Here is a 27150-nt window from a genome sequence, read left to right as displayed (position 1 = left end):
CGAGGTCCAACCTCTGGTGGAGGACTATAAAGGCCAGCACATGGCGCGGGATTAGTCTGCCCTGAGGGCCTTCCGGGCCCCTGTACTCCCTGGCCACCGCCTGCGTGAGCCACTGGAGCTGGGCCGCCAGATAGTACCACTCAAAATCCGGAGCCGCCAAGCCCCCCTCTGCCCGTGGCCGCCGCAAGGTGGTCAGCGCCACTCGACGCCTTCCCGAACCCCAAATGAAGCTCGTGGTTAATACCCGCAGCGTCGCAAAGAACGACGCCGGGATCCATATTGGAAGGGTGCGAAAATAGTAAAGGAGCCGCGGCAGCGCCACCATTTTCAGCAGCGCCACCCTCCCAGCACACAAGAGCGGGAGCGTTTTCCAAAACCCCATGCTACCCCGTAGGCCTCGAAGCGCTCTACCCACATTCCCCTCCAGCAAATCAGTCTGGGTATGGTAAATGTTAACCCCCAGATAACGGAGACAGCTGCCTTCCCAGCGGATATGACCCAACGCCTGCGGGGGCTGTCCCCCTCGCGACAACGGGAACAAACACGTTTTACGCCAGTTGACCTTAAGCCCAGACAGCCGACCAAACTCCTCCAAGAGGGCAACCGCTCCCTCCAGTGCTCCCGCCGCATCCGCCAAGAACATCAGCAGATCGTCTGCATAGAGGGAGATATAATGCGTATCCTCCCGCAGGGAAACTCCTACATACGCACCCCCTCGTCGGGCATGAGCTGCCAATGGTTCAACGGCCAGCGCAAACAGCAGGGGGGAGAGGGAACACCCCTGCCTTGTCCCCCTCCGGACATGGTAGGAGGCCGATATGGTGACCCCCGTCTTCACTCGGGCCGTAGCCTCGCTATAAAGCAACGTGGTCCAGCGCACAAAGTCCTCCCCCAAGCCGAACTCCCGCAACACTCGGTATAAATAAGGCCATTCCACACTATCGAAGGCCTTTTCTATGTCGACCGACAGCGTGCAGGCCTCCGGGAAGACCTCCCGGTCCAGTTCCATCACTCGCAACAACCTTCGCACTGAAGTGGCCGTGCTGCGTCGAGGAATAAAGCCCGCCTGATCCGGGTGGATTAAGGCGGTCATATGACCCAAAAGGCGCGACGCCAGTATCTTACTCAATATTTTATAGTCCACCGTCAACATGGAGAGCGGCCGATACGCCGTGCACGCGTCGGCCTCCCCTCCGGGCTTTAATAAGGGTATCACAATCGCCTCCCGAGCAGAGGCGGGTAAGCACCCACGCCGCCAGGCTTCGCTGTAGAGGGCCTGCAGCTGCGGGGCCAACAGATCCGGAAACGCCGCAAAGAACTCGACAGGCAACCCATCTGCCCCCGGGGTTTTCCGACGTGCCATGTGTCTAATCGCCGCACGAATCTCGCCCAGCGAAATGGCACCGCCAAGATCTTTCCCAATCTCCGGGTCCAGTCGAGGAAGGCGGGCCTCCAGCAAGAAGTCCGCTAGGCCCTCAGGCTCCCCCTCCATGTTGCTATCGTATAGCCCAGCGTAGTATCCGGCAAACTGCTGATTTATCCCCTTCTGGGAATAAACCGGGGCACCCCCCGCTTCGACCAGGGAAAGTATCGGTTCCCCCCGGGCCGCCGGGTTCGCTAGCCACGCCAGAAGGGATCCCACCTTATCGCGTTCCGCGTGCGCTCGCATTAGGTAGCTTTTATGGTCAAAGCAGCGGAGCTTCTCCACCTGCACCGCCACACCCTCACGCGCCTCAGCAACCGCAGCCAACTCACCGCTCCCCGTCTGATGCGCCCGTTCCGCCGCCCGCAGCAGGGCCTCCGCCCCATCTACCTCCTTCAATAACGTCTTCCGTACTCCGGCTGTGGACGATATACAAACCCCTCGAACAACCGCCTTAAACGCGTCCCATTCCGTCGCCCGGCTTGCCGTCGTACCCGAGTTTCGCTCGAAATATTGTGTTATGCAGTCACTAACCTCAGCCCGGAAGACCGGGTCCTCCAGAAGCAGGGGGTTAAGACGCCATGTGGGAATAACTTGCCGCTGCCTGGACCACTGCAGCACCCCCATACAGGGGTTATGGTCCGAGAGAGTTTTAGCTAAATATTCACTATGTCGCATCAGCGATTGGACGTCCGGAGAACACAGTATACCATCCAATCGGACATACAGCTCATGGGGGGCAGAATAGAAGGAGTAATCCCTGTCCAGCGGGTGATGAGTGCGCCAAGTGTCTACCAGACCCCAAGTGACCTGCCAGCTACGTCGACTATTGGCCACCCGACGCACCGCCGACTGCGCCAGGGGAGGGTGGGACCTATCCAACTCCACATCTGTCACCGAATTAAAGTCCCCCCCCCCCCCCAGCACCACCGGCCCCGTCAAATACGCCGCCAACTGCCCCGACAGCCTGGAGAAAAACGCAGCTTGGTCCATATTCGGGCATACACACTACACATGCTCAAGTCCCTCCCGTCCAGCCGCCCCTGCACTGCTACGAACCTGCCCTCTGGGTCTACCAATGTCATCAGGGGCTGGAAAGGAACACCTGCTCTCACCCAGATCAGAGCCCCCCGGGCAAACCTCGAAAAGGTGGTGTAGTATAATTGACCCCGCCAGCGCCTCTGCAATGCCTTCCCCTCCTCTCTGTCCAAGTGGGTCTCTTGAAGGAAGGCTACCTGAACCCCTCTCCGCACTAAGTAGGCATGGATTTTATGTCTCTTCACCATAGAGGTGAGCCCCCTCACATTCCAAGTCACAATTCTCAATTCAGGGGGGGTCCCCATCCCATCGTCGAACCAACCATCCCTTCCCACCCCTCCAAGGCACACTGACAACCCCCTGAAACCCTAAAACACCCCAACTCCCCGATTCCCCACCCTTCCCCAGAACAGGCTCTAAACCACCGTCACCCATCCAAATACTCCCCCAAACCGAAACCAAATACTCTGGTAGCCACCAGAGTCTCACTATGTCCGTGAGGTTGAGGTGGTGGCTCTACGCCTGACGGGTTTGACGGCAGTCCTCCCCAGAGCATCCACGCCCATACTCCGTCAATCCCCCCCCAGCGGTCCACTCCCTGCAGGCTCCCCCACCCCTACCCCCAGGGCCCCCAATTATCTCCATAATCTCCAGCCATGGACCCCACCTGGTATCGGTCCCTCCCTGAGCCCCATCAAGTCCGGACCAGCCTCCCTCTCCCCATGTACCCAGTCCTCCCTGCCCATGTCCCTCAGTTCATGGCCCGAGCACTCCCCAAACCTTCAAGCGTCCAACAGTCCATCCGCCGTCCCCGGGGTAACATCTGGCAGCACCTCCGCTTCGTCGAGAGCACCGTCCGAGTGGGAGTCCTCTGTGCCCTTCCTAGAGCCCGAATCCTCACTGGGCTGGGAGGCTGTGGCCCCGGAAATCACAGAGACCGCCCGCAGCGCAGCTCGCCTCTCCAGAGCCGTCTGGGACGCACCCGGTGATCGGGCCCCCGCTGTCCTCACCCTGTTGCGTCTGTTGCGACGGGCCTTCGTCGGGGTACCCTGCGGCCCCTCTCCATCAGCATGCGCCGCCGCTCGGGTCCGGGCCGACTCCAGCCAACTCCAGGCTGCCGCGGGGTCAGTGAAGAAGGAAGCCGCCCCATCCATCACAACTCGGAGGCGGGCCGGGAACAACAAAGAGTATTGCAGCCCCTCTTCCCGCAGTGCCCTCTTCACCGCCAGGAATGAGGTACGTCTGCGCTGAACCTCCATGGGGTAATCCGGGTAAATAGAAACCCGAGCGTTCTCCACCTGGTAGGGTCCCGAAGTTCTGGCCCTCTGAAGGATGATATCCCGGTCCTTGTAATGCAGCAGGCGGGCCACCACCGGCCGGGGCGGTCGGCCCGGGTCCGGGGGACGGGCCGGAACCCTATGCGCCCTCTCCAAAGTGAAGAACCGCGTAAGTCCCTCGGGCGCCACCACCTCTTGCAGCCAGGTCTCCAGGTAGGTTAGCATATCTCCCCCTTCGATCTTTTCCGGCAGCCCGACTACGCGAATGTTATTGCGGCGGTTGCGCCCTTCAGCGTCCTCGGCCCTCTTTTCCAGAGTCACCACCCGCCGTAGGAGATCCGCTGTCTGACCCTCCAATACCTTCTGCGCTGGCTCTACCAGGTCCATCCTGTCCTCCGTGGTCTTGACCCTGTCCACCAACTTCCTGTGGTCCGCCCGGAGCAGCCCCAGGTCCGAGGATACCTGAGCGATATCATTTTGCAGCGCCGTTTTTGTGTCCGCTATGGCCTGTAAGATTTGGTCGAGCTGTCGCTGCTGTAGGCCCGCCGCAGAGTCAGCGCCGGTGCCGCCCTTGCAGCCATCGGCAGGGTCTCCCGCCGGCTCCACTGGATTCCCCCCCGGCTTGAGTCGCGGCTTGCCCATTCTTCCAGCCAGGCGGTTCGTCAGGTAGGCCCTCCCCAAGCGGCCTCCAGGCCCGCTCACCAGATCTGCGGGAAGTGCGCCTCCTCACCGGCCTCAGGGACCTGCTCCACCTTACCTTCGGCCCACAAGGAACCAGCGCCCTCCTGCCTCTCACCGGGCGCCCCGACGGGAGCGGCCCCTAGCCTTCTCCAAAGCTGCCGTGGCCGGGGGCCCCGTCCGACCCTCTCCGCTGTCCTCCGAGGGACGCCGGGACTGTCGCACCAAGGTGGGCACCACCCAGAAGCCAGGCCCTCAAGTCCGCCACCTGTGGCCAGCCAAGCCGCCACCTCCGAGGAGTTCGCTGCGCCGGTCACCCACCTCGCTGGTCCACTAAACACGTGGTGTCCCACTGCGGGCGCTCCAGTTCCAGGCCCTCCGCTACCGGCACAAGCCCAGTGCCGTGTCGCCGCTTCACCTCAGCTCAGCCACCGCAGCTAGGTCACGCTGTTGCGGGCATCCCAGCCCCGGGCTCCGCATTGGAGGCGACCTCTGCAGCTATCCTCCGATCGGCAGGGCCAGGCCGGCACTTCCGGTGCCCGCAGCCGATGCAGCCTCACTTCCGGCCAGCTCCTCCGGCACTGTGGGTCGCTGCCGCCCGTCCCCTCATAGGCCGCCCAACATGGCCGACGGCCGCCCGCCTCCGCTGCTTCTCCGGCTCCGCGTCAGCCCTCTGCGCCGCGCTCCACCCCGCCCGACTGCTCCAGGGGTCCCGAGTTGGCAGGGGGAGCCCTCCGGGAGCTTCAAACCGCCGGGGGGACACTCGTTGCAGGATTAATTGCTGGGCTGGATGCGGAGCTCGTCGCTCACGCGTCCATGCCCGTCGGCTGCCAAGCCACGCCCCTTCAGCCTGTTCTACAGATATCACAGTCCGTGTGCACCTTGCAAGAACTGCACATTGTCTTTGACCGTTATCTTAAACTATCTGTCAAAGAATTGAGAGAAACAGACAAATGTCTACAAATTGGAGGAAGCTGACCTTCGCGTTTTACCACATGTTGAGTGGGCTGTTTAAAATGGTTCCAATAAAATCATTTTACTGTCAGCTGACACAGAGGTTATTATTGTGCTACTTAGATTTTTACAATGTTCATAAGTCAAGGATTGTCAGAGTTATGGATACGTTATGTAACAGCTGAGAAAAGACACTTAATCCGGCTTCATGTTCTGTACAAGAAACTTGACCCAGAGATGCCCAGTGTTCTTTTCAAGGCACATATTCTTACGGTTGATGACACTATGAGTAAAATTGGAAAAAAGCCTGGAGCTTTAACTGCTGAACCTGTGAAGTTTCTAAAAGGATTTGCTGAGACAGAAGAATGTGACTTCAAAGACGTAGAAAAATACCTTGTGTGTGTGTGGGAAAACTAGTTCTGTTGCACATTTGATGATCTTTGGTACAGTAAGTTGAAGAGATCAGTCCCGCTAAGTGACCTTTCACATATTCTGTGCGTGGACACATTAAAAGAGCGTTCTACTTGATCAGAAGATGTGTAAATGTTTTGGATCATGCATATGTAGAGAAAGATGCATGTGAATTTGGTTGGGAAGATATTGATGGGGTGCTAACACCTACGATATTTCTAAAGCCTCTACCCTGAGAACTTACATGCACAATCTGTGCTACAAAATGATGTTCCTTAGATGTTCAACATTCTGCAAAATAATAAAGTAAACTATGAAAATGTGTCTAAAACAGGAGTGGTAAACATTTTTTTCCACTGAAAGATCATAAACGTTGTTTGGTGTATACATAGAGATTAAAACCATTATTCTTTTAATTTCTATAAATATTTATTCTTCCTCTATTATAGCCACCATTTTGTAAAATAGCAGAAGGGGATTTTCTCTAAGGAGTTATTTTCATTCTCTAGAAGTCTACTTGACCCCCAAAACTTAAGTTATGACACCAAAATGAAGTATATAGTTCTCATGGTTCCAGAAATCTTGCATCATATCCGCCATTTTTTAAAATGTCGTCCAGAAAAATTCAGCCCGGATCAGCAATGTCTACCCAAGCTAAATGACTTCTCTTATGATCCAAAAATGAAAATCTCTGGACAGCAATGTTTTTACTGAGGTATATTAGGGGACCGGGATTAAGCAGGGCTAGGCATCACCAGGTCGTTGAGACGCTGGCAACAATGTGCCGTTTGTTGGTGCATGTAATGCGTTTTTGCCTGTGTCTTTTTAACAAACGTTATCACCAAGTGCAATACAAGAGTGGAAGTGTATGCCACAGAGCCAGATGGTGGAGTTCCTTGAAGGTCGGGCCGGAGGACGCAGACTAGCTCTGCAAACTTCCTCTGGGTGAATCATTATCTCCTTTCCTTTATTTTTATATGCTGTGGAAATGTTCATTAATAGTTTGTACTGGTGGGAGAGGAACTTTATGGACGCTCTGGGCAAAGTATTTTGACTTAAGAGTTTTTGTTATGTCTCACAACTACATTAACCATAACCAGTATGGCCATCTGAACTGGGGAAGAAAAACTACTAGGAGGGTAATCTGTATTCGATAGGGATAATATTGTGGACCAAGTAGAAGATGCAAACACCCACATTTGTTATGTTCCCTTCCACGTTTTGTGTCTCCATTAGTCCCCTTTTGTCTTGCCTCCTTTCCTGCTAGATATATGTGGTAGTTGATGTTGTTGTCCCATCTTGCCTTACCCATGCACCCATCTTTCCCAGTTTTGGATAGATCCGAAAGGTGTTTTATCATCTTACCTCTGGAAGCCCTTAAGAACACATTCATGGATTATTGTGTGAGTCCTGAACCTGGCAATTTTTCGCAAGAACAAGCGTATTCCCAGCAATTTGTTTTCTAATTTTTATTTAAAATCAATTTATATGGCTTAAAATAGTGATCACCTCAGGATGAAAGACAAGAGGATACCCTCTGAAGAACCCACAGAATGGGAAACAATAAAATGTAGGCAAAGAGTGCCTAGTCAGATGAAAAGGAGATGGAAAAATCAAAAAGAGGAGGCAAAAGTACCACTACAAATAAGCTATAAACCCTTTCAGTCTAGGTACGAATGGTTAATAAATGACTCTTGTTAACTAATCTAACCATATTCTGACTTCATACGAGAAGTAAGTTTTACAACTTCGTTTCGCTTTTGTATGCCACGTCATCTTGACTACACTGAAATGTGGACAACATTTTAAACTGTTATAGCAAATTGAAATTAGCAAAGTAATTTGAAGACCTTCCTGACCGTACTATGATTGACACTAATTCATGACCAAGAACCGTGATTACAGTGCATATCCTTACAAAACTCTTTAGTACCATGGAAGAGTTGCCAAGTTCAGAAAATGTGAGTACCTGGCAACATTATTTTAATGCAACAGAACCAAGTGGACTCTGGAAAAGATCCAAGTATATGCCAAAACAAGTAATGGGTGCTAAAGATGTCTTTCATGATACAGTTATGATGGCACTCCAAACGTTAGGATGTAGGAACATCCATTGGACATTGAAACAAAACCAAAGATGTCTGTAATGTTATCATAGGGAAAAACCAACTTCATAGTTAAGTCATTTGACAAGGGTGGCATATTGTTTTAGTGACAAAAGAAAAGTTTGTGGTAGATGGTGTATCCGCATGGAATGCCCTATGAAACACTTTGATTGGGAAGATAAATCAATCAGATATTTATAAAGCGCTGCAAATCACCCGTGAGGGTCTCTAGGCACTGTAGTTGCTAGCTTCTGCGTGGTGATATGTTCATTTGAACACCCATGTCTTGAGTCCTTTTCTGAATTTCTGGAGCGATGTGCGGTCCTGAGTTGCAGGGGAAGGCTGTTTCAGGCTTTGGCTGCCTGGTGCGAGAAGGAGCATCCTCCACTGTTGGCTCAGTGGATTCTGGGGCTTTCTGCAAGGACAAGGGAGGCCGATCATAGGGGTCTAGTTGGTTGGTGGAAGCGCCACTGTGTTTGTTGATGTATGCTAGTCCTTTGTTGTGCAGGGCTTTGTATGCGTGGGTCAGCATCTTGTTCTGGCATCTATTCTGGATTGGGAGCCAGTGTATTTTCTGGAGGTGGCTTGTAACGCGGGTCCTTCTAGGGATGTTGAGGATGAGTCTTGCCTCTGAGCTTTGTATTGTCTGTAGTCTCTTCAGGAGGTGGGCAGTGATTCCTACGTAGAGTGTGTTTCCCTAGTCCAGCCTGATGGTGACGAGGGCTTCCCTGACGGACCATCTGGTGTTGACTGGGAGCCACCTGAAGATCTTTTGGCGCATGTGTAGGGCATGGAAGAGGCGGGTGAGACTGCGGTTACCGGTTTCTTCTTAGATAGCTTGCTGTCTAGGATGGTAGTGAGGGTATGGGCGTGGTCTATGGGGTGGGGATGGGCTGAGTTCCTCAGGCTACCATGCGTCATTCTATAGCGAGGAGTTGTTCCCAAAGATGAGAACTACTGTCTTGTCCAGGTTTAGCTTGAGACAGTTGTCTTTCATCCAGTTGGTGATGACGTTCATCATACATTTGTTGAAGTTGGCTCTGGTGGCAGAGTAGTCTTCTGAAAGTGAGAGATTGAGCTGCCTGTCGGCGTAGGAGACTATGTTGAGTCCGTGTAAACTGATGGTGTTGGCCGGGGTGGGGGTGTCAAATAGATTTAGGGTCGAGGGAGGATCCTACGTGGACACTGCAGATTATCTTCTTGGGTTCTGGAGTGAACGGTAAGAGAGGGATTGTCTGGTTTCTTCCGGTAAGGTATGAGGTTACCCATTTGAGGGCGTCTCCCTAAATTCCTATGTGGTGGATTCTGTTGATCAAGATGTGATGAGGGACTGCGTCAAAGGCAGCTGGCCTATCCAGAAGGATGAGGGCTGCCATTTCTCAGCAGTTCAGGAGGGTCCTCATTTTGTCATTGGCTGCGATCAAGGCTATCTCTGTGCTTTGGTTGGCTCGAAATCCGGATTCAGAGGGGTCCAGGAGGAGGTTGATCAAGGTGTTGGGTGATCGAGGACTAATTCAGAAGAGTATTTATATCTGAAATGAGAATTTGCAACAAAACCCACAATCTCCTTATTGCCTACGAGTTATACAAAGCCAACCAGACCTCTTAGTCTTCCAACTGTCTCATCAGGACCTTTTTAGAAGCTAGCTTAGAATTTGTAGATCACATTTTGCATGTTTTATCCATGCCCTCCTACATTGGCAGAATTTGTGCTCAAAATACAAGGTGTCCTTTAGCAAGAGAACTGCTACACGATTTTACCTAGAAAATAACCTCTTCCTGTTCCTAAACCAAAATGTACAGACACGTTATGCAGGATCTCCATTGCCACAATACTAGCGCCCAGTAATGTAAGCCGCCTCCATCGCTTGGTAGGAGTAGATCATCTGGAAAGACTAATTTGACACCTACACCAGACTCATGATGCCTCAAGTGGAGCTTTCCCTCCGGAGAACTGATTCATATTTGAAAGAACTGTAGCCTGGATATCAAAAGCAAAAAAGGAACATTGACACCAGAGAGAGAAAGAGAGGGAGGGAGAGAGAGAGAGAGAGAGAGAGAGCTAGAAAATATCCAAATCACCTACTGTGTATAGGCTGTAATGGGGTGCCTTAAGGCTGTTAGAATAAGTACTAAAAGCAAAGATCTGAAATAACCAAGCAACAGATATGTTTGATAATGTATTACAACTTGAACTTCCTCCCCCGTTGCCGTGCTCATGCCGGCTCACCCGCCAGCATGGACAGGTGATCGCCGAGCATGCTGGAGCCTCGGAGATCACTGAAGCTCACAGGATAGCTGCTGCTGCTGTAGGGGGTCACCCCTCTCCCCTGCCTTTGACGCCGTTAACGGTGGTTGTCTTAACTTTCCAGCATTTTAACACTTAAGTTCCTCTTCCAATCTAACATCTTACGGTCTCCCCTGTCACTGCAACTGTGTCCGACTCATTCAGGGAGCTGAGTGAGTACGGGCTTACAGCAGGGCGGCTGGCGGTTTTGCAGCTGGGTGTGACTGTGTGGAAGGCCGGGAGCCGGATGTAGTCAATCCGGCTTTTGATCCTCCTGAGCTAATAAGGCCTTTTGAGAAAACCCTCTGTGAGACACTGGAGAGGAGTTTTCTACCATGAGGGCTATGAATCTAGAGCTATTGAAGGGCACTACAGTGGTCCGGAGAGCGTTCAATAGGCTGCTCAGTCTGTACTGGTATGGTACTTGTTTCTGCTGTGAGTGGAGGTGGCTGCCATCAATAAAGATCCGGGGAGGAGGTAAGTGTCTGTTACTGTCTGATACTGCACTGCGTTTGCTTAATTCATTCTATATATCATTGCATGCAGAGACTTTGTGTTGCTTTGCACTCCCAAATAATCGAAAATACCACTCTCCCACACGGAGGCTCAAACACGTCACAGCAATAAACACAAAACCACCTGGAAAGGAATTGCACTTTATAAAATGAAGTACATCAAAGACTGTTCTCAGAATAAGGCTTGTCGTTTTATTTATACAATGCTCTCTAACAGAAAGGCTTTCCCAGATGTTAAATGAACAACATTCAAATGTATTTAGAGATTTACATATGCAAGCAATAACACACTTGGCAAATGCAACTGTTAAATGCATGGATAATAATATGAAATGAAACACAAGCAGATAATGCTGGACGTCCTGCAAGAAATACATAAATACATCCGATGATTAACTTGGATGTGCACACACACTTCCACATCACAAAGTCAATACTAAAAAAAAACACCTCAGATTATCATAGCCACTGGAAACTGAATGCACATACAGGCACTCACACATCACTATGACTTTTATAGCCACTGGAAACTGAATGTGCACACAAACAGTAATGCATCACAATGGCAACAATCAAAAATAAAACACATCGCCTGGTGCAAACTTCATCCTGGTCCATTCCAGACTGGAGGATTCACAGCCGGGGTTAGGAGACTCAGTAGCCAGATTCCTGCACTGAAGATGCGTCCACCGTTCAGGCTCCAATCCCAGTTTCTAAGTCAAGAAACCCCAGCTTTATAGTCTCAAAACACACTAGACGGTTCTGAGAGACCTTCCCTCTGTGCCAAGGAAACTTACTGGATTTGGCCAATTTCCATGCAAGCATTGCAAAGGCGTTCTCACGTTCCTTCTGCATTCTCATGTGTTCCAGCCTTTATCTTAATGAAGCTTATGAAAGTCTCCGGCAGTACATTCAACAATCTCCAAAAACAAAGCAACCTTGAACGTGAATAACTTAAACAACTTGAGTAATCTGAGGGCCTTCCTGTGCTCGCAAAAAGCTCTAGCAAGACAGAGTGAAAATTCAAGATGGCATGAGGGTATGTCAAAGCCAATAGTTAGAACTTCATAATACTTCCCAATGTACAGCACAATGCACAGTTGTGCACCACTGCATATAGCACTGCACACTTCATCTCCCAATGTACAACATAATGCAGATTTGATCCCCACTGCCCATAATACTGCACTTCGAGACCAAAAAGTACATTCCACACCTTTCTCTCATGCTTTCACAGGCACATACCACATGTTCTGTTCCTGGCAAGGCTGTTCTACTCTGTGAAAACTCTCACACTCTGCAGCTACAAGGAGACACAAAATGCATGTGCAAAGTGAATTGAAACAGGTAAATTCAAATAAAACAATGGTAGTCAAATGTCATCACGTGGTCCCAATATATGAGAGTGCCTATGGCACTACAGTAACCTTCCAGCTCCTGCCCAAGTTAATTGTAAGCACAATAATGGTATTTGTTTCTGTTCCGGACTCCTATCGCTACGATATCTTAATGGGTAGATTGACTTGTTAGTGACACCCAGCCTGTATCCCGCACTCCAGGTACTATTTTAGTGAGTGAGTGGCGGCAACAGAATACTTCAATTATTGTTGTTTGTACACAACAGCAATCCAACACTAAACTGCACCCGACTAGGTGCGGGTCCCTAATAACAAAGGATTGATCAAATTGGGGATTGCTTGTACTGTTCCCTTGCCTTTTACTGTTACTAATGGCCATACTTTATTCCCTTCAGGAATGGACCAGCAGATTTACAGTAAATCTAATAGACAAATTGAATCTGAGGAAGCTAATGCCCATTTAGAAATTAATATATCTTACAGTGTGTCTAGGGATGGCAAAATCTATTCCCAGTACTCCGAAGCAGTGGGGAGTTCTGGGCCAATTTCGGTCTCACTGGATGATGGAGTTCCTGTTTCCATCTCATCAGTTCCAACTACCATGCTAGTCTCTTGGAATTCAGCTTGCCAAGCCTCTAAAATATCTAGTCGAGAGTGGTGTGTATTCATAGACCAGTTCGATCTCTGCTTTTATTAATGGTCATTAAAAACTTTCTTTCGCTCAGGTTTCGTGAACTTCAGCCAAAAAGCCATATCAACTAGGTAGCGCAGGCCATCCAGTGTAGTCACAGTTTTGGCTAGGACCACTTTAGCCTGTGCATTTAAGGAGGTCAAGTGAAGTTTCCCATACATTCCATGTATCAGATTGACCTCTTGCCTGAATAAAGCCTTTATATAAGGATGGTGTTTGGTCCATTCTGAAACTTGAAATTCTTTCCATTAAGAAATGGTTACCACTGGCAGTGCAAATAAATACACTTGCACTTAGTCAGGGTCTGCGAGCATGGAATGGCAGAGCGCCTTCCGACAAAGACAGCACTCATACATTCAATCATATTCCCAACACAAGTCTCATTGATTTTATTTTATTTTTATTTTTAGAGTTTTCTATAGCGCGGACCAGCCCAGGGTAGGGGATCAGAGCGCTTTACAATGAGAGCACAGTACGAATGAGACAGTTAGCAAAGCAAAGGATACAAAGAATCAACATAACATGTCTTGATAAAGTTCGGAGGGTCCTAGCATAGTTCTGAGCCCTAGGCACAGGTCAAGAGGTGAGGGTATCTTTATTGGGATAGAGGAGGCAAGTTTGAAGATGTGGAACTGGAGTGTAGAACTGGAATGGTCTATGTGAGAGTTTATGGGAGGTATCTACACATCAGGAATGATTTTGCTTCCCTTTATAATAGGGGAGTAGAAGAGATTTTTCTGAAGTAAGCGGGAAGCAAATTCCATATTCTTGGTGCTGCTTCAGAGAATGCTCTGTCATAGGTTTTTTTCTTGCTGAAACACGAGGATTTCAAGAGTAGATTATCGGTGCTCCTTGAGTGTCTAAGTCCCCCAGATAGGGTATGTTTTTGGGATAGGTACTGGGGGGAATTGTGGTGTAGCGATTTGTGAGTGATGCATTCCATTTTTAGGTGGATTCGAGCTTCATAAGGTAGCCAGTTGAGTGCTTTCAGGTGTGGCGATATGTGGTCATTTCCTGGAACCAGTTAGGAGTCTTGCTGTGGCGTTGAGACAGGCTTTTAATGGGGCGGTTGAAATTTTGGGTAGCCCCGAGAGGGTGGTGCATTCGTACTCCAGCCTTGAGATGACTAAGGACTGAACTGCATTTTTGAGGTCCGGGTTCTCGATGAAAGGTTTCATTTTTCTAAGATAGCTGAGGTGAAAGCGTGTGTTTTTAGCTAACAGGTTAATGTGTGTTTGCATGTTAAGGTACTTATCTAGGGTAATTCCAAGTGATTTTGTGGAGTCCACCAAGGTTGGCTTGCAGTTTAGAGCAGTGATCAGCTTGGTCCATTCCTTTGTCTCCTGGGAATTATTGGGGGGGGGGGGAGGTAGATTAGAAGAAATTCAGTTTTTTGCGAATTTAGCTTGAGGAAGTTGGTCGATAGCCAGTGGACAGTCTTTTCGAGTGCTAGATTCATCGTCTTTATGTCTTCTATGGAGGAAATCTTGATGTAAAGTTGTGTTGTCCACGTACATGTGGTAAGTGATGTTTGCCTGCTGTAGTAGTTCAGTTAGTGGTTTGACATACAGGTTGAATAGGGTGGGGGATAAGGTAGAACCTTGTGGTACTCCTAGAGGGTTCGGTGAGGAGGGAGAAAGATTTTTGTTCACCATGAATGATTGCGTTCTGTTTTCTAGAAAGGATTTGAACCATTTAAGGACTGTGCCCTATAAACCCACCCTGTTTGCCAGTTTGCTTAGCATTTTGTCTTGATTGACTGTCGAATGCAGAGGAGAGGTAGAGCAGGACTAGTAGGCATGTTTTGTTGCGGTCAAGAGCTAGGAGGGCGACGTCAACTATATGCAGAATGGCTGTTTCAGTGCTATGGCCAGGTCTGAAACCCGATTATATATTGCTGGACGTAAGGCTACGGCCTTACTTCATTGACATGACCATAACACCACAACACAATAGTGACCGTAATGCTCTTGTCCCAGTCATTGGGTTATCAGTCTATTCCAATTCTAAAAACTACTTGGAGCCGTTTTACAGAAGGCTTAGAATTACCAATAACAAGTGTAGAGTCAAATGGAGCACCATGAAGCACTCCAAGGAGTCTGTTGGGGAGCCGTATAGGCTTGTAGCAAATGTTTTTGAGGGTTATTGTGTTTGATCTGAGATAGGAATTACTGAAGTCTATGGGAGGGGCATGTACGGCACATAACCAGCTGTTCCACAAGCTAAGGAATCTCTTTTACACAGAGATAAAATAGGTAGTTAAAAGGATGAGCCCTCCCTTTTGGTACAACAAACAATACAGAGGTGCTAGGAAAGCCCTGGCTAATGCAATAAAGAAGTATGACAGATTGCAGATCCAAGACACCAGGAGGACCTATAGAAAAACGGTCATGGTGGCAAAAAGAATTTGGGAGCGCGAGAAATTGGAGTGTGTGCTAGTTGCTGCTAGGAGGAAGGGCCACTGATCCTTCTGGAACAAAGTGTCTACCTGAAGTGAATATAGCTTTTTGCCCCATTGAGAATAACACCCAAGTAGAGGCAAGATGGCTTCTGCCGACTCAGACGTGTGAGCTGGTTGCTCCCGTCCTCATACACCCGTGAGGATATGCTTTGGATGGGCAAGAGAATAAGAGGACGAAAGCGGATCCTGAGCGGGTCCTGAGTACTTACCGAGGTATGCAAGTTCAGTTTAGGGATTATCGGCATGTCTTGGACTGCCTTGACTGCTATCTGTTATCGGAGCAGCAAAATTTGTCTTGGATACATTGTAGCCGGAAGGGGTCTGGTGTGGACGTTGACGCGGATTTGGGAAACAGTAACTGTCACAGGCAAAACTGCAGGAGGGTCGAGAACAGGAGACTGTAGATTACCGATAATGCCGCCTAAGGGAGCTAGAGGGAAAGCCCGGACCCCTGCTGATGGTATTACCGCTACCGCGATCGCTGCTGCTTCTGTGGCGGCGACCGGAGCAGACTCCGGAACTGCAGGGAAAACCGCGGACTCACCGAGCGGTAAGAAAGCCTCTAATACCAATGGGAGAGCAAACAAGGGCGAGAGCAGTACCAGTGATAATTCTATGGGCGCCGGTAGCCCTGCGAAATGCACCATCCCGCAAATGTTTTGACAAGGTAAAGGTGGGAAGAGTGGGAAAATGGAGAACAGGGGTATTCGGAATCCTCAAATAGACAAGCTCCCAGGAACAGTGGATGTTGAGTCTGTTGTGGAGCCCCCCAGACATTAGGAAGTTATAAGGGAGAACTCGGGAGCACCACAGATTACCTTGAATGCCGTTGTTACCCAGGACAATCTTGTATCTGGTAGTAATATGGAGTTGGCTAAGGGCGCAGGTAAAAAGGATAGAAGTAACTCAGTTGGAGTGAGCAACAATGAGGGGGGACCCACGGAACTGAGTAGTCAATTTGCCGAATTAATTGTATTTCAGAAGCCGGGTACTGATAACAGTGCAGTGGTAAGAAGTGAAAATGACATGACTGGCTTGGTTGGTGCGGCTGGAGCCCCGAGTGGGACAGAATCACTCAGTTTAGATTCACTAACGAAGGAGGCGGAGCTGGTGGATCTTGTGGAGAAGATTTTCTCACTATTAGATCACTCTGACTATTCGGATCATTCTGCTGAGGAGATGATGATAAATGGGAAAAAGACTATGGCTCAACATGGGGACGAGCTGAGTCAGCATAGTACTACACCCCCTGAGGCTAGGGAAGGAGAATCATCGGAGGGAAGCCCGCAGACAATGCGGAAGAAAAGGGCTCTGACAGGATTCTTGCTACTTCGCCAACTCTTCATTACCGGTACAAAAGACGGGGGTTAGAACCCCGGATACAGTTGATTCCTCTATGGTGCGCAGAATGGAAGAACCGGCAGAAGAGATATCCTTGGGTCTCATATATCAAACAATTATGACTCACATGGAGGAAACGCGATCAGAAAGCCAGAGGACACAGAATGCTTGTCGCAAACTTCAAAATTGAGTGAGACGCATTGCCAAGACATGCTCAGAGTTTACCGTAAGAATTACAGAAGCAGAAGCACGTATTTCGAGTTTGGAGAACGAACTAGTTTTGCAAAAGATGATGAATGAAAACTTACGTGCAGGGAAGGACGATATGTTATGGAAACTCACTGACTTGGTGAACAGAGCACAGCGGAATAATCTGCGGGACCTTCAAATTCCTGAGGGGGCTGAGGGACATGATCCTCGTAAATTTATTGTTGAATTGTTTACTGAGGCGTTTCTGGAATTAACTCAATGGGACTGGAAGACAGAGGTGCAGAGGGCTCATCGCTTTCCTTTTTCTGTTCGGGCCCGGCCAGGGCAATCAGCAGAAGTGTCCAAACCAAGGGCTATACTGATCTCTTTTAACAACTTTTTTGCGCGATAAGCCGTTTCTGATCTGGCCCGCCATGACAGAAAAAGAGTTGGTAAGGGGGGCGAATTTTTTGTTAGGCCAGACTACTGCCATCAGACGGTAGAGAATCACTGGCAACTACGTCAACTTATCTTGCCATTTCAAAATAAGGGGGCCCAAGCTTTCTTATTACAACCAGCTAAACTGAAAATTGTGCATAAAGGGAATACTAGGTTTTTTACTTCTGAAATTTTGGCGAAAGAATTTTTGCAAACCCTTAAAGGAGGATAAGGAGGGATTAGGTTTATAGGACTACTGTTTAATTTATAGGCTCCCTTTGTGCTTGTATGTATAAATCGTAGCATAACTTTCGTCGATGAAGTTGTATACCCCCCAGCTGTTGTAGCAGGGTATAGTTTGGGGGAAGATAATGAGTATGAATTACTGTCTGGTGTTTATTGAGCTGTAGGTTTTTATTTATTTTTTATTTTTCTTTCTAGGTTCAATGGCTGGAGGGGCTCATGGGTGTGGGAGGCACTTTTTGAGTATAGGGAGCATGTCATCGCTAGGACTAACAGTCCTAAAGCCTCGAAGTAGGGGGGTGGTGGTGGGTCTTGTGGGGGTGGCAGGGGTGGTGGAGGGGGGTGGAGGGGGATGGGAGGGGTAAAAGAAAAAGGAAGATTCATAGCAGCAAAGAAATGTTCAGAGGGTTAAAAAGATGTGTCTATAAGCCTGTAGGCATGGCAACCGTGAAGATATGTCAAACTTAGGTCTCCGAATATGCACACTGAATGTGTGCGGGCTAAATAATTATAATAAAAGGCAGAGGGTTTCTAGAGAACTCCGGGTGATCCAGCCTGATGTAGTGTGTTTGCAAGAAACGCATATCCCGTGGGCAAAACGTAAGGTCTTAAGCTGAACTAGGGTATATGGTGCTAGTAACTTCTCGGCAGTCAAGTTCGGTAAGAGGGGTAGCGATTTTAGCAAAACCTTTTATGCAAGCTACTGGGGGCCATTTGGCAGATATGTTCGGACGGTGGGTGATTGTTGAATGTAGGACAGGGGAAGCTATTTTTAGCCTTTGTACAATATATGGTTCTAACTTTGATGAGGCCCCAATATTGGAGTATCTGAATGGAGAGCTTGCCACATGGCTCACTATATTCTTGTGTGGGGATTTTAATATAAACTTGACTTCGGAAGATTTTCAAAATTGGGGGCAGAACTCTAAAGGTAGGAAACCCAGGGTCTGCAAGGCTTTATTTCAATTATTAACTGACCATGGGCTACTGGATGTGTGGAGTAGTCTGCCAGGATACACATTTTTTTCATATCCCCACAATAGGCTTGTACGTCTTGATTATTGTTTTGCACCTACATTAGTGTTTTCGTGGGGTGAAAATGTGTCGATATCCAAGGGTGACTTCAGATCATGCACCTGTTGTAGTTTAAATTCCTGCGCTAGCTCGGGGTGTAGCCCCGAGAATGTTTACATTTGATAGGAAGCATTTGATGGATGAAAAATGTATTGATCACATGAAGGTGTGGATAAAAGAATGTTTTCAAATTAATAGACCTTCCGCATCCTGGGGGATTGTATGGGACACATTTAAAGCGGGATTTATAGGGGAAACACAGAGTTTTGGGTTCTTAAAATCTAAAATAGCGAAACAGACATTGCAGGCTTTATATGATGAGCTTAAGATCGCCGAGGAGGGATTAGCTAATGGGTTAGCTGCGGGATATAATACAACAGCACTCCAGAATAATTTAGCGAGATGTAAGGCTAAAATTAATTTAGAATGGAGTGAGGAGATCGCTATAAAATATCAAACTTTTAGAATAGAGTGTCATGAGTATGGCGAGGCCACAGGGCGATGTCTAGCCCAGAAATTGCGAGTAAAAGAGGCCGAACAAAGAATAACGGGGATTCAGAATTCGGATGGGGATATTGTGTCTGATCCCCAGGAAATTCTTTAAGTGCTTCATGATTTTTATACAGAACTATATACAGAGAACGATACTGTGGGCTCTTCTTTGATGGATATGGGACCTCCAGCTTCTCTATGGGGCAAATTGGCTCAAACGGTTGCTGAAATACTTGAGGAACCCATCTCGTTGGGAGAATTAGAGCAGGCCATAATCTCTCTTGCAGTAGGGAAAGCTGTGCGACCGGACAGACTCCCCTTGGAAGTATTCAATACCTTTTTTTCAGGAGATCAAAAATGATATGCTTAAAGTTTTTCAAACTGCACAAAAAGAGGAGATTCCAGCGAACCTGGTCTGATGCCAATATTTGTGTGTTTAAGAAAAAGGGGAAACCATCTGAGTTATCGGGGTCTTATTGCCCAATTTCTCTCCTGAACGCCAATGGTAAAATCTACGCAAAAATCTTGGCTACACGGTTGGCAAAAATTATACCATCAATAGTATCATTAAAACAACACGGCTTTATACCTGGGAGAGGGACGGTTGACCATGTGCGTAGAGTAGTTACTCTCCGTGATATTGCACAGGCAGAATCTCGAGAACTTGACCTGGTTTTTCTCGATGCCGAAAAGGCGTGCGACCGGGTTTCTTGGAATGTTCTGTTGAAGGGACTGCAACAAATGGTTTTTGGGCAGGGTTATATATGCGCTGTATAGGCCCTTTATCATCTCCCCTCGGCGAAAATTTGCTCAATGGCGTATTACTCAGAGACTATCGTGATATCTCGAGGCACACGGCAAGGCTGTCCTTGTTCACCACTTTTATTTGCTTTATATTTTAACCCTTTTATTCTTATGTTAGAACAAAGTAGAAAGATCTTGCCCATTCGGTAATGGCGTATGCCGACGATATTGCGATTGCTACTTCTAATTCTTGTCTCGCTATACTTGAAATAGAATCCTTGGCGCAGAATTTTGGGGTAGTTTCTGGCTACAAGCTTAATATTGCTAAAACCCAAATTTTATGTACAAGTCAAGCTATGGATGGGGATGCTAGATCTGTTAAGGAAGCTACATATCTGGGTATTAAAATCCTTACCTCTGTTAAAGAAATCGTGGAGGTTAACTGGGGCGATAGTATCTGGGGAGTTAAACGCTCACTTGAAAGATGGGAGAATCTTCATCTCTCATTATTGGGCAGAGCTAATGTTCTGAAAATGAATGTTTTACAGCGAGTTATGTATTTTTTTAGGGCAGTGCCCCTGGAGGTATCCTATAAACAAATTCAATATCTACAGTCTCTCTGTGCTCGGTTTATGTGGGCCCCGGGGAAACCTCGTAGGGCTGTTCGATATATGACCCTTCCTCGTGAAAGAGGAAGATGGTCTAAACCTGATTTTGCTTTGTATTATTCGTGTTGTTTGGTTAATGCACGTATTTTACTTACCAGAGAAGAGATTAGTAATCCGGCTGAAGTCCCCTCAATTTATGAGATGATTCTGGGGTCGGAGATTCATAATTTTTTATTCAAAAGAGTGGATGGCAGTTATTTTAAAAGAACGCGATTCAAGGTATTAAATGCGGTCTTCAAAGTATGGCAGACTGTACGGAAAAGTTTTAAGATTCCAGTACTTTCTATATATACCCCCATTAATGCCATGGGATTGCTACCCCCGATTTTCGGGGCTTATGTGACTTTAGGCCGGAGAAGGAACGGGATTTCCCGACTTGGCGATTTGTATCATGATGATGGGCTATTCTATCTGTTTTTGGAGTTGGTGGGTAAATTCCAACTACACATAACTCAATTTTTTTAATATTTACAAGTCAGGGATATTTTGGGAAAAAATTCTATCTCTGTTATGAAGTTTAAAATTGTAGAAATAATTAGACGGCAGGGTAACATTGGGGAAATTTACAAAACACTGTTAGATAGCAGAACGGATGATCTAGAAAAATACAGTAGGATATGAAAGACCTGGTTGGGAAATCCCAAAATATCATTGGAAAAATCTATTGACTTGGCAGGGAGGATCTTCCGTTCTGCTAATCTTAAAAGTCAGCACTATAAAATGTTATTTAATTTGTATCATACACCGGTTAAAATGATGAAGTGGGGGGCCAACATGATGGGAAGTGTTTCCGCTGTGGAACGGATAGTGCAGACATCGTGCATGTGTTCTTTGCGTGTGCTGTTTTGGATTCTCTGATAGAATCTATAGAGAGCTATTTATCAGAAATAACCAGGGATTGTGTTAAACTTTCTCAATCTATGATGTTGCTTGGTATTGGGGAGGAGCTCCGTCGGAGACAGTTATTATATATACACCGTTATTTAATTTTTATGGCCACGGCGGTTGCTCGGCTGACAATTGCTTCATTGTGGCTACAGAAAGAGGCCCACCTTTTGAGATGTGGCAGGCTGGGTTTCTAAATGTATACAATATGGAATATAGTTTATATGCCGTCAAAGGATAGAGAAAAAGGAAATTAGGGTTATTGATTTGGGGGGTGGTGAGGGATTATATGGTGGGGTAATTAATTGCTTTATTATGTACAATATAGTGTATATCTTATGTTAATTTGTGTCGGAGGCGTAGGTTCGGATGGGGGCTTATAATGTGCAATGGTGGATGTCCTGATATATGTGTTTTGTAATGTATTATGTATTGATGCTGCTATGGATTCCATTAAAAAATGTTTTAAAAAAGAGAATAAAACCTAAGCAAGTGATTGGGTTGCTCATTTTTCTAGTCTATATTCCCTGCCTGGAGACTTGGAGAATAACCACATGATCAGGCAAGGTTATCAGCTGGTTGGCTCCTCTGTGAAGGTAGAGTGGCCCAGCTCTCCCGTTCCATGTTGATGACGCATAGGCTTATTGATCCAGTTGTTCAAAATTAGGTCTCGGCTAAAACATCCATTGAAGTTAGAATGGCCATCAAGAGACTCCTCCCTGGCAAAGCTCCAGGGCTAGATAAGGTCCCTGGGGACTTGTTCATGGATGAAAGTGACATTGGGAGTTCCTACTTTGCACTGATCTTTAATGCCATGTTGAGAGGGGCTCCCATTTTTTCAACTTGGGCTGGGCCTGAAATCATTGCCATCTTCAAAAAGGGTTCCTTTACATACCAATCAACTACATACCCATAAGCCTTATAGATAGCTCCCAAACATTGTTTAGTAGGACAGTCCTAGACCGACCCCAAGAGTGGTCATCTACAAATAAAATTCTGACTTTTTTGCAAGCAGGCTTCCGAGAACACACAAGCACTATTGACCAAGTGTTTCAGTTATTGTTTTGGAAAACTGTTACATTAGTTAGTAGCCATCTTTATGTTGTCTTTGTGAACTTGGGCTCAGCATTTGATCTGGTTCCGAGATCCTCTTTCTAGCAGGTGCTTTTGTAAATGGTGGGGTTCCATGTACCTGCTGAATGTTATGATTAGACTCCATGAAAAAATGTTGTGCAGGTTAGATGCGTCCTAATGGATGAATTAACCAATCCAATTCCTGTCAATAGAGGTGTCCGGCAGGGTTGTGTACTTGCACCCACCCTGTTCACTGTATATATTGATGGTCTAGGTCCATTTCTGGAGCAACGTGGCAATAATGCCCGAGCCTGGCAAACATGAGTGTTCCTGATCTCATGTTTACTGATGATACCCCACTTTTTTCCAAATCACCAATGGGCCTCCAGAGAGTATTGGACTGTTGTGAATGCTTCTGTAGGCAAAGGGTTGGAGATTAATGTAGGGAAAACTAGGTTCATGGTCCTGAACCCTTGTCATTTAACTAGACACAATCCTGCTCTAATGAGATCCCTCTGGAGCATGTACACACTTTTGACTATTCGGGATTACACTTATGGAACAGCTAGACTGGCTCACCCATGTAACCCAGCACAGGCTCAAACTGGAACAAGTATATGAAGGAATCGTAAAAAATGTCCTAAAGTTCTCAGTTTCGTCCTTTCTCACCGTCCATCCAGATCTTGAATCATCAGGCCCTTGGTTCTGCTCTATATGGCACAGAATTATGGGGACATAGGGATGTGAATTCACTACTAATAGCTGAAAATCGATTTATGCCCCGGCTAACTGGGTTGCTTATCAGTACCCCTCGACACCTCCCCCCCCCCCCCCCCCCCCCCCCCCAGACTACACCCTCTACACCTTGGGGTTAGACCCATTTCCGAGAAGATAGGATTAAGACCCATCCTCATTTGGAAAAGAATCTGAGCCACCCATAAATATTGATCCTATCGGCCTGGTTTAGAAGAAATATTGCATATTCCTGGTTCATGTAACATACCCTGGCTGAGATATGTAAAAGCGACCCTCGCACAGATTGGTGCAAGAGTCTTAGGAGCAATTCAGAAAAGGCTAGGGCAGTTTCTAATATGCTCATTAAGTCCAACTATTAGCAACTCAAGGTTGAATCGATATATTCCCAGGCAAAGCTTAGTTCTCTAACTGATGCCTTCCTTTTCTTAGAGAGCAATTTATGGATGGGATGGAGCCTGTAACAGGCAAGAGGCTGTTTTTGCAGTTCTGCTATGGGTGTTTGCCCATCCACTCCTTTACTTCTAGATAGGCGCGTGGCACCAGGGTGAAGCATTGCCAGTGTCCATCTTGTGACAATCCCAGAGAAACGCTTAAGCATGTTCTATTTTTCTGCCTGGCCAATCAGAACAGTAGTAAGACCTGGATATTATCTGTGTGCTGCAATCTGGGTGCAAGAAAACAGAAGGTGGCCCTGAGAATGATGAAATCTGACTCTGGCCAATTGATGGCTTTCATACTCTCCCGATATTTAATGTCAGTTTGGAGAGTTGGACAAAAACCTGTAGCTCCGCAGAGATCTAAGGTAGCACAGTTGTATGTACTGTACTAAATCAGCCTTATTGACTTTACTTCATTTACCGCCCTTTGAACTAATCAATTTATGTGACTGTTACGAATTATGTATAAAAAATTGATAAAGATTTTAGATTGTCTATTATAATCTGAATATTTCTATTGACACTTGTTTTTATCTGTAAGTGCTTTTATGGCATTTCTACCAAAATAAAGCTTGACATGAAGATGGTATTACAACTTGGATTAAAGAAACATCACCAATGTTATCAACAAACATTGACACTTGCATCTGACGGATGATATGCTGCAAAGTCAAACTGGGATGAAATTTAAAAATCACTAATAAAAACGCCAGATCCTTAAAAGACAATCCAATGTACAGCTCTTTGAAAGCCAATCAGATGATGGTGTGGCTGACTAAATACAAAAGCTTCGTTCCATGCAGAAAGTGTATACAATTCATGCTTTCATAATTTGTAAAATAGAATATAGGATGTATATTGTAAAAAGTCCATTTATGGACAGTTATGTTGGCAACACCATTATACTTGTTAAAGACTTTTGCATATCAAACATGTACAACATTTCCACCAAAAATGTCATGGTAATGGAGAACCACTTACTTCGGCACATACAAAGTTACCAATAACATCTGAGGTAGGAATTGGACTCCAATCCTACGTAGAGTGGAGTTGAAATACACTACATCTCTCGAAAGCCAATTTCCGCTGGGATCGAATGGTGAGGATCTAAGCGTACATCTTGAGTCTGATTAAAATCATATGAACTGTGATGAACGTGGTTCCCAATGTTTCTCTGATCGTGTTACATTTTGTCATAGACCGAATTGCAAATTTTATTGTAAATCTTATGGATTAGTCTTTCTCCTCATAATTAGTATTTCCACTTCTTTTTCAGAAATCTCCTCAAATCATCGCAGCTACACCTGGATGTAATTGCAAGTATTTTCTTCCGATTTTATGTTAACATTTGAGTATTTCTTTCATGCAACTTCATAAGCACACGACATATGGGAGAGAAAACGTACATGATGCTTTGGACCAATGTCAATTATGATCACTAGTTTGATCCACTATTAAGTGGGCGGAGCCTTCTGGCAAAGATTTGTGAAACATAATCTCAACCCACTTTGGTCATACTTAACACACTTTTTAACATGATATACATCATACTAGTAATTTCCAGAGCCCTGTGTCAAACCCTTACTACTCTGTTTCCTCAGTCCAATATCACAGCTTAAGACTGTATAGAGTATAGCTTCATCAGTTTTTTTCCCTCGTCAATTATATGCATTCAAGTGAATTTGTTGCTATACTTAAAAGAGATAAAGACATATAATTCAGGAGTGAACTGTTAAAAGATCAATTTTGATTGTTAGTGATGTACGAAAAAATCATTTGTGAAACACAATCTGAGATTAATGATGCAATTAGCTTGCTGTGTTCTGTTATGGATCAGTTACACATTGAATCATTATGAATCTTCTGTGAAAGCAATTAATATCAGTCTTTTTCAATGTTATTTTACCAGCACCCTGCAATTTGTCTATTTCTAATCTCAGAATTACAGAATAATTTTAGTTTTGACAAAGGTCTGTTGTTTGCAGTTGCTGCTGCTGTCACGTTAGAGGGGTGGGGGAGGGGTTTAAGGTGGGGAGGAATGACAAAAAAAAAAAACATACCTTCTCGCTGATCACAGCTCTTCTCCTTTCTGCAGAGGCTCCCAGACTCCCCTGCGGCCAATCCCAGGGCTTCTCTCATGCATGAGAGAAATAGTTGGTTTGGCCTGAGCGGGCTTGTTTTCTGCTCTAAAGCGGACTGGGAGCCTACGTCTTTTATTCTCCCCTGCAATGCAGCTCGGGTTGGAGAGATGTATGTGCGCATGACGGTTTGGCTGTCCCGAGACAGCTGGCCAAACCGTCATTGGCACTGAGAGCAGTGCCACCACTCCTCCTGTGACTGCTCCCGTGAATGCCCTTCCCGCAAGCTGCGTCAGGAAAGGAAAAATAAAACCATAATGAACACGTTTTATTGTTGTTTTATTTTTCAAATGTTGAGGCCGCTGGCGAGGGGGTGGAGGAGAAAGGGGTAATGCTGATCTGCCGTAGTGGAGGAGCTTCCACTGATTGTTTGCCCGAAACGCTATACCGCCAGTCTACTGTTAATAATGAGAACAACCAGTTGAAGACACACCAAAACTGATTGTTCCCTATTCTGTACATATTTCTGGCTCAAAGCATCAAGCTGTTTTTTGTGCAGCATTGTGACCACTAGCTCTGTGGATTTTGACTGCACTAGCTTGTTGGCAACACCGGCAATATTGGGCGACGTATTGAAGTATATTTATGCATTATGTAGGAAAAGGTTAAGTACATTTACATTTCTTTAAAATGCCTATCTGTTATTAGTGACTCCCAAGGTAAATGAAGCAAAACATGCCTGTAATGTAATGACTCTCGATGTATACTACCTGCGATGTAAAAGTGACACACTGTAGGCGAGATCTAAAGAGGCCAAACTTAATTGAGAAATTAACATCAGAAGTTTCACACTTGGTCAGAATTGTCAACAATTATGTACTGTACAGTGTACACGAATCTGTACACAATGACAGGTGGACCTAATTCTGCAGAAGAAACCTTAGGGCTTTAGAAATGATCTAATATTAGCAACATATCTTGACGATGGCACCACTTTTATATTATCTACGCCAATTTTTGTTCCTACAATATTCCACCCGTGGAAGCACCCCGCCCTTTAGCTAGAGTTACTTTCGGCAATCTGGATCAAGAAGTATTAGCCTGAAGATCAGAATCCTTTACATGACGTCCAGCGCTGTGAAGTACTACCTACTGCTTCTGTTTCTGAATGTGGCATGCTTTATTTAATTGCTCTCTCCTTTTGTGTGTTTTTACTGTCTTTTTTTTAACTTATGATGTGCTGTGAAATCCCTTAATATTTTTTGGAGCGTTTGAGTCTCCATTGCAAAATGTTTTGTAAGTACCTTTCCGGGGCATAATGCTGCACATTCATTTAGGAATGGGGGAGTGAGAGGAGGATAAACTGGTTGGGTTATTCATGTTCTTCAGTGCCTTATAAATGTAGTTTCTGAGCTGTATGCTACCAGAATAGCCTCCCTTCCCCTCAGGTTGTTTTCTCTCAGTTTGTTGATAGCATCCAGGTATGGGGAAGATAGTGTAGGTTGTTCAGTCCAACCCCCACAGCATTTGCTC

At 46.4% G+C, this 27150-nt stretch overlaps 1 protein-coding gene across 4 annotated transcripts in view; it reads left to right on the top strand.

Annotated features, from left to right (window-relative positions):
• Positions 1 to 27150, top strand: part of MEAK7 (MTOR associated protein MEAK7) — a 240542-nt gene that overhangs the window by 43712 nt on the left and 169680 nt on the right. For 2 of the 4 annotated variants that reach the window (XM_085636837.1, XM_085636839.1), the window contains exon 2: positions 24816 to 24855. In XM_085636837.1, coding sequence (XP_085492963.1) covers positions 24816 to 24855 — 40 coding nt within the window. The remainder of the gene's footprint in view (positions 1 to 24815; positions 24856 to 27150) is intronic. The other 2 variants (XM_085636841.1, XM_085636840.1) reach the window with 1 other exon arrangement.

The sequence above is a fragment of the Triturus cristatus genome, chromosome 12, assembly GCF_964204655.1.
Source record: "Triturus cristatus chromosome 12, aTriCri1.1, whole genome shotgun sequence".
Taxonomy (NCBI): Eukaryota; Metazoa; Chordata; class Amphibia; order Caudata; family Salamandridae; genus Triturus; species Triturus cristatus.
The sequence above is the reverse complement of the archived record's forward strand: the minus strand, read 5'-3'. Positions and strand labels throughout refer to the sequence as shown.